This window comes from Triticum aestivum, chromosome 2D, assembly GCF_018294505.1.
Source record: "Triticum aestivum cultivar Chinese Spring chromosome 2D, IWGSC CS RefSeq v2.1, whole genome shotgun sequence".
Classification (NCBI taxonomy): domain Eukaryota; kingdom Viridiplantae; phylum Streptophyta; class Magnoliopsida; order Poales; family Poaceae; genus Triticum; species Triticum aestivum.
Window position 1 is genome coordinate 479,461,644 of NC_057799.1, and position 11,274 is coordinate 479,472,917.

Below are 11,274 nucleotides of genomic sequence, written 5' to 3' on the forward strand. Positions count from 1 at the left end.
CATCCTAAGTCCATGAACACTTCATCCGCGGCTCGGGTTACCATGCAAATTTGAACCACTTCATCATCATCTTGTGGATTTTTTTACCGGCGTCGACGCCTCAACTCCACCGAGCCGTCGAGGCCATATTTCTTATACCTCCTTAAATCAATTAAGTAGAGGAAACTTATTATTATTATTTGTTATTGTCTTTTGCTGCACTATTTTATGTGTGCACATAATCAACTTCGCCTGCGTCATGCGGTCAACTCTGTGGGCCAATATCGTCGTCCTGCTTGCATCGATCAAGTTGTGGCGTCACCTCAGCGCGTGTCCCTGTGCCAGCGTCGGCTCTCAGGCCATTTTTATTTAATCATTTACTTGCTTAAATTAAGTAGAAGTTTTTTTAATTATCATTGCTACTACTACGCCGCAACATGCATGTGAGACTGGCGATAGTACGGCTCAGCAGAGGAGATGACGCAGTACCGTACACAACGGTTGCTGAGCGCCGACATGTGTCTCTTCGGATTGCTACAACGAATAAACCAGGTGCTATTAATCCTAGTAATTGTTGCTTGCTTGGGTTTATTTTTCCCGAGGAATTATTACTCTGGTTTGTTCCAACATCTGTACACAGCTCTGTCAAATGATGGCCGCATTAACGATGGTTGCGGATAGTTCGGTCAGTTTCCCGTCCTTAGTTCGGTGAACGCCGCATCGGGGACCCGGACCGCCCTGCAAATTCAGGCTGTGTCACGCCGACGCCCTGCATCGACATTGGCTTCAATGCTAGGCCACATCTCTTTAAAAAAATAATATTCTACGTAAATTAATTATGCGAGGATTTTTATATATTTATATTATTATTTTTTAGACTGCACTATTTTACATGTGTAGGTAATCGACTTCGACTGCGTCACGCGGTCTTCGGCAAGCCGACGTCGTCATCCCAATCGGTGTAAATCAGCTCTCGTGATCACCTTGTTAGTCGAATTGCCATTCTGACATGTTCGGTTGCCTCGGGGGCTCCGCCATTGCTAAGAGTACTCTACCTCATCGAGTGTTCGGCACATGGGCCATATTTTTCTTATTACTCTTTTTGCATAAATTATTTATTATGTTGTGATTTTTTTTTACTATTATCTCCGGCTTGCACTATTTTTAGTGCACAGATAAATGATCCGGGTTGGGCAGCGCTGTCACCTCGGCATACCAACGTACCATGTCACCTCGGCTAACCGGGGGCTTCGCCAACACTTCATTAACCCACGCCGGAGACTTCGGCGTCACACTGCCGGCCTGCTCCGTCACCTCAGTCGGACTGGTGTTCCACCTGAAGGAAATATGCCCTAGAGGCAATAATAAAGTTATTATTTATTTCCTTATATCATGATAAATGTTTATTATTCATGCTAGAATTGTATTAACCGGAAACATAATACTTGTGTGAATACATAGACAAACAGAGTGTCACTAGTATGCCTCTACTTGACTAGCTCGATGATCAAAGATGGTTATGTTTCCTAGCCATAGACATGAGTTGTCATTTGATTAACGGGATCACATCATTAGGAGAATGATGTGATTGACTTGACCCATTCCGTTAGCTTAGCACTCGATCGTTTAGTATGTTGCTATTGCTTTCTTCATGACTTATACATATTCCTATGACTATGGGATTATGCAACTCCCGTTTACCGGAGGAACACTTTGTGTGCTACCAAACATCACAACGTAACTGGGTGATTATAAAGGTGCTCTACAGGTGTCTCCAAAGGTACTTGTTGGGTTGGCGTATTTCGAGATTAGGATTTGTCACTCCGATTGTCGGAGAGGTATCTCTGGGCCCTCTCGGTAATGCACATCACCTAAGCCTTGCAAGCATTGCAACTAATGAGTTAGTTGTGGGATGATGTATTACGGAACGAGTAAAGAGACTTGCCGGTAACGAGATTGAACTAGGTATTGAGATACCGACGATCGAATCTCGGGCAAGTAACATGCGGATGACAAAGGGAACAACGTATGTTGTTACGCGGTCTGACCGATAAGGATCTTCGTAGAATATGTGGGAGCCAATATGAGCATCCAGGTTCCGCTACTAGTTATTGACCGGAGACGTGTCTCGGTCATGTCTACATAGTTCTCGAACCCGTAGGGTCCGCACGCTTAACGTTTCGATGACAGTTATATTATGAGTTTATATGTTTTGATGTACCGAAGGTTGTTCGGAGTCCCGGATGTGATCACGGACATGACGAGGAGTCTCGAAATGGTCGAGACATGAAGATTAATATATTGGATGACTATATTCGGACACCAGAATGGTTCCGGGGGTTATCGGATATATACCGGAGTATCGGGGGGTTACCGGAACCCCCCCCCCCCCCGAGGCTATTGGGCCTCATGGGCCCAATTGGTGGAAGAGGAGAGGCGGCCAAGGGGCAGCCGCGCGCCCCTCCCCCCCCCCCAAGTCCGAATTGGACAAGGAGGGGGGCGGCGCCCCCCCTTTCCTTTCCCCCTCTCTCCTTCCCTCTCCTCTCCTAGTCCAACAAGGAAGGGAGGGAGTCCTACTCCCGGTGGGAGTAGGACTCCTCCTGGCGCACCTCCTCCCTGGCCGGCCACGCCTCCCCCCTTTGCTCCTTTATATACGGGGGCAGGGGGCACCCCAAGGACACAACAATTGATCGTTTGATCTTTTAGCCGTGTGCGGTGCCCCCTTTCACCATAGTCCACCTCGATAATACTGTAGCGGTGCTTAGGCGAAGCCCTGCATAGGTAGAACATCATCATCGTCACCACGCCGTCGTGCTGACGAAACTCTCCCTCAACACTCGGCTAGATCGGAGTTCGAGGGACGTCATCGGGCTGAACGTGTGCTGAACTCGGAGGTGCCGTGCGTTCGGTACTTGATCGGTCGGATCGTGAAGACGTACGACTACATCAACCGCGTTGTGCTAACACTTCCGCTTTCGGTCTACGAGGGTACGTGGACAACACTCTCCCCTCTCGTTGCTATGCATCACCATGATCTTGCGTGTGCGTAGGAATTTTTTGAAATTACTACGTTCCCCAACACCACCTCGCCACATTGGTCATACTATGTCGCCACTTCGGAGTGCCGAGCTCTTCTCTCCGCCACCTCGGGACTGGCTTGAGGGCTGGGACCTCGTCCCGCCGTAAGCTCGGACCGCTTACTTTGTTTGTGACACACAAATTCAAATACCCTGTTTACTTAAGGGCTTCCTTTATGAAGCCTTTCCTCTTGCATACTATTATACTTGTATGGCTTCGTTCCTTGTTCGTGTATTACGCCACAATATGCACCATGTTGACTTAAGTGTTCCGCAAGCTGGGTTGCCTTGCTCCTGCGTTTACCCCTACGTTCCCGATTGTTCAGCTAGGGAGTAAAGGGAGCACCTCTGCGATTGTCACGATCGGGTCATCCGAGCTCGGACCTCAGACTGGGTGAAGCCGAAAGCTAGTGCTCTTATTGTTTTCAATCATGGTCGGCACACAACAGAACTCATGAGTACAAAAATCTATTGCACAAGTCTCATAGTAACAATGAGCAACCGAAGAAAGGTATCGGTGGGGGTACTATTTTGTTCAAAGATGCTTCTTACACTTCATCAGTAATATAGCATAAGTTCCCTGAGCGCGCTTTGTTGTTACAGCCTTATGGCCTGATTGCCTAGTTATCGGAAACACTGTCGATATTCTCGACAGGTGGAGTACATAACACTTTTCGGCCCTTGACCGAAGAGGGAGAAGCCGAGGTCGGTTAAGACGCGTTTAAAGTTCGGGTGAACAGAGATATGATATTAGTACTTCGGTACATACAATAATTATACATAAAATTCTTTTACCCAATTCGCTTGGGGGCTCTTGAATTAGTATGAGCCGTTTTTATTAGTCGCTGCACAGTCTTTTTTTACCACTCCTTTCTCGACTCAGGTGTATGATCAATAGCCGGGTAGCCTGGTTTCTCTCTAAAGCCGCTCGCGTTTAGTTCGCTAAACTGGCCTGAGAAACACTCCACCTTCGGGATAGGGAGGTTGAAGCCGAGGGCTGACCCACTTGAAGTCTAGAGATCAGATGTGTCATGACAAAGCACGACGAAAGTACAATTTTAAGACCAATTTCATATTGGCACCAAAACAACTTGATTCAACCTAGACGTAAAGTTTTTTACGCATGTTTGTTGGCCTTTTTTTGAGCTTATAACATCTTTCACCTATTTTATGTTTTAGGAAGCGGGACATTCTCTTGGTTGAGGTGTTCGGCGTGAAACTCTTTTCTAAAACTACAGTTCGGCATCTTTCCTGCTGAACTCCACCTCGGTATTGTCAAAACATACATGACAGTTGAACTTGTTCCCGAGGAGGTACGATCCTAGGGTCAGCCATTTTGCCCAACCCAATTCTCGGGGGCTACTGCATTGACAATCCAATGCAGAAAATTTAAGTGCAATATAGCTTTCGAGGAGATTATGATCCTCAGGTTGGTCGACCGCACCCAACCTGAGTCTCGAGGACTTTGCACACCGCTTTTTGTGTCCCGAAGTATTCTGCCGAGCTAGGAGTTGATCCTCAGGCCGATTTCGCGAATCAACCTGAGTCTCAGGGGCTACTGGGATCGGCGGTCTTATGTCATCCCTCAGGTGCATCTCGGGTTTTAGACCGATACACACCTTGAGGGCTACTGGCTATATATCTCGGCAGAGAATAAATTGCACCAATCAAAAATATTGACAAAAAATCGGCCCGCAGTCGGGGTGGTGCACCACCTCGGAAGCAGTCTGTCATAAAGCTCGGGCGCTAGTGGCTGGCTCCATAGAGGGCATTTCCGGCATTAAGCTCGGCTAAACTCCTTCAACTTTTTTGAACCAAGGTGATTTATGACACCTCGGATACAGTCCGGCGTTGGAGCTTGGACATAGTCCGGCGTTGGAGCTCGGATACAGTCCGACGTTGGAGCTTGGACATAGTCCGATGTTGGAGCTCGGATACATTCCGGCGTTGGACCTCGGAAGCGGTCCGGCGTTGGTGCTCGGCTGCAAAAGATACCTCGAATGCAGTCCGGCGTTGGATCTCGGACGCAAGAGGACGCTGCCGCCCGGGAACAACTTCAAACCTGAGGTGTGGCATGAAAATAACAAGGCATTGATAAAGGCCCGAAACTTAAAGGGGATCCTCGGATACCCGACGTGTAAACTCTTCGGATGCACTTCGGCGATCCTCAAGATCGAAGATGAGAAGATTTCTTGAACCAGTTTTCAAGACCGACGACCGAAGATGAAGAACAGTTCGAAAGAATCGAGGAGCGTCCCCAACTTGAAGACCGGTTCAGGGGGCTACTGACGGTGTCATGGACTAGGGGGTACTCACCATGTCGTCTCCCGACCAGCTAGATTGGGCCGAGGACCCCCATGGTGGTTCATCATGGGCCACTTCGGGCAGCCCATGCCGCATACAAGGAGGTTTCCACAAGACTTGGCGCCTAAGCCAAGGACTCTCCTAAACCCTAGGCCTCCGGTGTGTTATATAAACCGAGGCTAGGCTAGTCAATAAGACAATCTCATATTCATTACTACTATCTCGCGGTAGATATATATACTCTGTACTACACCCATATGAATACAATCAAAAGCAATATGTAGGGTATTATCTCTTCGAGAGAGCCCGAAGCTGGGTAAAATCCTGTGTCCATGTTACCATCACTCCAAGACGCCTAGCTTAGGACCCCTACTACGAGATATGCCGGATATTGTACAGACAACGGGTGCAGCACAGGATCCCATCGGAACAAGGCCAGATCGCCAGCGCCTCCCCGCTCGATCCAGCGCCAGCGCCCGGTCGCTGGCCCCGGCCATGGATCCCTACAAGGTACGTACCCCCCTTCTTCCCCCCTGATCCGGCTCCACCAGCATCTGTCTCTATCACCCCACGATCAGGTGATCTGATGCTCGGTTTTCTTGATTTCTTGTGTTGTTTACAGCACCGGCCGACGAGCGAGGCCAACTCTGGCTACTGGACCACCAACTCCGGTGCGCCCGTCTGGAACAACAACAACACCCTCACCGTAGTGAGGTCGGTCAGCCACCCCATCCCACCCCACCCTACCTGCTCGATCTGCTCTACTTGTTGCTCCCGTCCGTTTTGAGGTTGTACCTACACCCCATGCTTAGCTTAGCTTAGATTGCTTCTCCCGTGGAGAAAACAATTGAAAATTGGGGGCACAGGTTGGTTTTCCTTTCAGCTGCATAAATAGAATTGCAAGCATAGGCTCATTTTCCTTTCAGCCACGAATCAGTCAGTTCAGAGATAGATACAGGTGCTAGTCCATAGCTTGCCTGCCCGATTACATTGGGTTAGATGGATTCCACCTTTTGATGTGCCGATTTAGTCTGTGAGTCAAGGAATGATTGATTCTCTTGTCAAGTGCTGTGTGTAAATTAAATCAAATCAAATCAAATCTTGCTCTTGTCTCTTGTCTCTAGTCTCAAAGTTGAGACGATCTTGTCACCCAAGTTTGATGTTGATTGGTGAATTTTATTTATTCTTGTTGTGCATACATGATGCCTACATGCTGCCTGCTAAATTGGAGAGCAATATACCGAGGATGCTACTGTCCACATTATGTTGATGTTTGTACATTGCAAGTTAGGTAGATCCTCTGTTCTATACGAAGTCCAATTTTGTACTGCTTTCTTCATGGTTCAGGGGTCCAGGCATATGGCTCACTGTTCGTACTGTCCCAATGCAGCGGCTTCAGCTTCGCCTGCTGGTCGTCTGCACCGAATGCCGCGCCCGGGACCGCCGGTGGCCTCGAGGACGCCGCCCAGGCTCAAGGCGTACGAGGGCGTGCCGCCGCCGTACGACAGGACCAAGCGCATGGTCATCCCTAACGCGCTGAAGTACGTCGGCGTTGGACTGCCTTCTAGATCTCGGCGTGCGCCTTGTATGTGTGTTTGATGTTGATGTCACTTGTGGTTTTGCAGGGTTCTGAGGCTGCAGCCTGGGCACAGGTACTGCCTCCTCGGCCAGCTCTCCAAGGAGGTCGGATGGAACTACGCTCACACCATCAGGGTGAGCTATTTCATTGTGCTGTTTCTTGTTGTTTCTTCAGTGCTCACTAGTTGCTAGTGTTAGACTGCTACCAGTGGGTTAAGATTAGTCTTTTATCTCATCCTAAACTAAAGTGGTCTAGTTGTACTAATCATTCTATGAAAGTTCAATCTGATTTGCTGGTACTCTAATAGATATGCGTTCAGCTTTTGTCATATATACTCTCTTGTGGTGATAAACGATTTGTTCTTCGCTTTTTTGGCCTCTCTAGGCCCGGCAGCCTTGTCCTAGCTGGGTCTGCAAAATCTAAAGCCATGGTTGTGCTCTTTGATCCTGGAACTGTTGTCGAGATGGATGAAGAGGGGTGCTGGTTGGAGGACCCAGAACCCTCCCAGCTGCTATGTCTCATGGTGCCCCTACCCTGCCTGCCTGAATGGCCAAATTAGTGAGTGAGCCTAGTTTGGCAGCGCTGTATTTAAAATACCATAGTATCTCAAAGCTTCGGTATTGCAATGCGTGGGCAATGAATACTACAGTTTTAAAGAAACTACATTTTTCTCAGTTTTAGAAAAACTACCGATGCGTTTGGCTGATGTTGTTTTACTGTAGTTTTGATCGATAGTCACACAACTTAATCTAACTTATACTAAACCTACGGAGCTACACGAATCAGTGTGTGCCGGCCGGCTGCATGCAACGCTGTATGGTCTTCTGACCGCTGAGCTAGGAAGATGCAGACGTGATCGGCAGTAGCTAATTACAAAGAATAGGAATCAGTATCCTATTTTAATTAGTGTGGTGCATGCCATTGAAAGGATACTGACATGTGGTTAGTTATGCTTGTGAACCAAGCTGCATGGTAGTCAACCAGTAGATGACACGAGCGACTTTTCCTTAGTTTGAGAAAAAGAGGTCCAGACCACTTTTTTTAATACTCCAAGAAAACCACAGTAACAACAATACCACTGTTTATGAAATTGCAGTTTTTGGTAGCCAAACGCCCCAAAGTATTCAAAACTACAGTTTTTCAAAAACTATGGTATTCTAGTAATACTTTGAAAATACTTTGCATCCAAACGGGGCCTGCAATTAGCACATAGTTGCGTTGTACATTTTCTTATATAATCAGATGTTGTATCTAGTCACATACGCTTTCCATTTTTGATCCAATGCTTGCTTCCTAGCTCACGTGTGTCAGTTTTTCAGATAGTTGCGACTCCTTGTGCATCACCCCTCAACTAACAAGTAAAAGTAAATAAAATTGATGTTTATGCTCACTCCTTGTCTTCATATACCTTTCAGTTGGCTGTTACTTCTCTGGTTTTATATTGAGTTTGGGAATTTGGTATTGATGATAGTCCGGCGACTCTGTCATTTGATGCACAAGTCCATGCACGTCGGCTCTCTGGGTAAGAGAACTTGTCTCCGCTACAGATGCAGTTATTGAATGACAGTAGAGCAAACTGAATTTTAACAATTCTATCTTTCGCGATTAAAACAAATCCACGACAAAGTTGCAGCAAACTAATGTTATCAGTTCTATCTTCTGTGATCAAAACAAACCCGCAGTAGTTTTCAAATGTCAGTAGCAGCAAACTGAATTTTATAATTATATCTTCTGCGAAGTTTAGGTGCAATGTGTTGCAGTGAAGTATTTTGCATGTCCTGCACTTGTGCAATGGATTTTCATATTGTGTCTCTGTTTTCTTGTATGAATGAGTATCTCATTTTAACTAGCTGGAGAACAAAAAGCATGGTACTAGCTGAATTTGTGTTGGCATTCTTAATAACTGTCCTTTTTTGAAAGGTCTGCTCATAGTATATTGGCTCCAATTTGTTTGATTCTTTTCTGTTGATTCATGTAACAGGTCGTCCAGTAAAGCTGTCGAAGGAGCTTCATGCTGAAGAACATAACACTTGTAGAGCTTGTAAAATACTGTATCTCATTATTGAACTTGTGGAGCTTGTAGCTGTGACTGGCATACTGTTATTACACTTGCAGAGCTTGCAAAGTGTATGTTAGAGCTTATTATGTGTTATTTGTACAGCAGGAGCTTTGTATTGAATCTGGCTGATAATATTTGAAGTGTTACTTGTAGAATTGTTTTGTCCGGCGACTCTGCCATACTGGGTATTTATTTATGTTAAATTGAAAAAAATGAAGAATATGACCCTGACAGCTAGGGCCCAGTTACCAGAACCTGAAAACAGGGACCCATTTTATAAAAAAGAAAAATGAAACTGTTGAGACAAAAAGGATACAACCCAAAAATAAAAATGCTAAAACGTTGGGCCTGGCCCATGAAGCTGATCAAAAATTGACAGAAAAGAATATATAAAAAGGCTGAATTGTTGGGCTCAGCCCATGTAAAGCGTCGAATTGGACCGGGTTGGATCTTATCAACGACCTTTTCAATTGGTCGCAATTTTACCACGTCAGATTGCCACGTCGGATCCGACGTGGCCTGGGCAGACAGCCAGTGACCAAAACAAAAGGTCATGGGTTCAACGACCTTTTGTTTTGGTCGTAAACGTCTACAACCTTATCCCGAAGAAGGTCGTTAATTTCAGTTTACGACTGTTAGCTTTTGACCATCTGTTTTTGGTCACAAAAAGGTCGCAAATGAAAAACAATGACCTTTCAACGACCAATAGTGATGGTCGCAAGTTGACATATTTCTTGTAGTGAGAGCTCCAACAAAGCACCAACGGCTTCGGTGAAAACTCCAATGCAACTCCGGCAAAGATCAAACGCAGCACCGACGCATCCGGTGAAGCTCCAATGCAACTTCGACAGGACTCCAACGCAACACTGATGGCTCCGGTGAAGCTCCAATGCAACATATGACCCGTGGCCGTGGTCGAGTTGCTGTGTTGCAGCACCGACGGGAGTCGACGAGCGACACATCACATCGTTGGCAACTCCCGCCTATCCCCTGCGTGTTGCGTCGCAGGAGTGCGCCGCGTGTCGGCCCACGGGGTTGCAACATCACAACGGGCGTGTGGCGGGTTGCAGCAGGTTGTGGGCATCGTCGCTCCTCCTTGGCCGCAACAGTGTGGGTGGCAGAACGGAGTCGCCATGGGAGCCAGAGATATGAAGCGGGAAAACGGGAGCGAGGAAGTCGCGCGGAGAAGAGAGGCTGTGCGAAGAGATCAGGCTCGAGAAGCGATCGATGGCCCGGGGGACACCTCTCGACCAACATGCGTGCGATGTTTTCATCTGGTTGAATACAAATGTTTTCCTTATTATTTTTTGTTTCTCTCTCTCTCTCTTCAACCCTGCGCAACCAAAAGCATGTCCGACATATAAAGTGGAAAGTGGAGGAAGCAAGTACTTAGCGAGTACTCCTTTGGAAGCCCCCGCAAGGGTCACTTTTGGTGGGCTGGGAGCACGCCACTTGGCGCGCTCTCAGCCATCGCCACGCTTTGGGCGCTTCCTCCGAGTTTTACTTTTTTTCTGTATGCGTTTTCGGCTTTTAGATATTTTTTTTGTTTTTCTGCTTTTTGGTTTCCCCCGGGTTTTCTTAGGTTTTGGAAAAATAATTGCACGAAAAAACGTGTTTTCCTTTCGGTGAGAGGCACAAATTTACATCTCGTTTAAGGACGGATTTGCTTCCACAAGAGGAAGCAAAAAACGTGTTTTTCCTTTCACAAGAGGCACAGATTTACTTCTCGTGTAGGCGCGGATTTGCTTCTGCGGGAGGCATAGTCGTGCCTCTCAGCAAAGGAAAAAAATCATATTTTCTTTTTTTCCTTCCCTGAGAGGCATGGATTTACTTCTCGTGGAGGCACAAATTTGCTTCTGCGGGAACCGCATTCATGCCTCTCGAAAAAAGAAAATATATATTTTTTCCTTCCGCGAGAGGCACGTATTCACTTCTTGTGGAGGCACGAATTTGCTTTCGCAAGAGGCACAATTGTGCCTCTTCGGAAAGAGAAAAAAATATATGCTTCCGGTTCAGTTTGTTTTCCCAAAATATATTCGTTGAAACCTATCAACCTGTGATATAGTTTTGAAGATCTCGACAAGAGGAATCCAACGATAAAAACGGTTCGAGATTTGGACGCACGGTTTAAGAGCTAAAATTATGAATAAATGAATCTACAAAAAAGAGAAAACTCCCAGGTTGCGACAAGTGGCGCACTCGCAACCTGAAAAGGTGTGAGGAACCTTTGCAAAAAGTACTCTTAATCATTTACCGTGGAGGGCATGGTTTTGTTC

At 46.6% G+C, this 11,274-nt stretch overlaps 1 protein-coding gene across 1 annotated transcript; it reads left to right on the forward strand.

Annotated features, from left to right (window-relative positions):
* The first annotated feature begins 5,720 nt into the window (after window positions 1–5,720).
* On the forward strand, window positions 5,721–9,145 carry LOC123049643 (60S ribosomal protein L13a). Its single transcript, XM_044472540.1, has 6 exons — window positions 5,721–5,870; window positions 5,983–6,074; window positions 6,708–6,901; window positions 6,986–7,073; window positions 8,355–8,461; window positions 8,921–9,145. Exons 3-5 carry the CDS (start codon window positions 6,720–6,722, stop codon window positions 8,382–8,384), a joined length of 300 nt encoding a protein of 99 aa, XP_044328475.1. The 5' UTR covers window positions 5,721–5,870; window positions 5,983–6,074; window positions 6,708–6,719; the 3' UTR covers window positions 8,385–8,461; window positions 8,921–9,145.
* The last annotated feature ends 2,129 nt before the right edge of the window (window positions 9,146–11,274 follow it).

Coding starts and splice junctions, on each gene's coding strand:
- LOC123049643 (XM_044472540.1), top strand. CDS start 6,720: ATGGCTCACTGTTCGTACTGTCCCAATGCAGCGGCTTCAGCTTCGCCT. Junction 6,902..6,985: donor GTCATCCCTAACGCGCTGAA/GTACGTCGGCGT, acceptor GTGGTTTTGCAG/GGTTCTGAGGCTGCAGCCTG. Junction 7,074..8,354: donor ACTACGCTCACACCATCAGG/GTGAGCTATTTC, acceptor TATACCTTTCAG/TTGGCTGTTACTTCTCTGGT.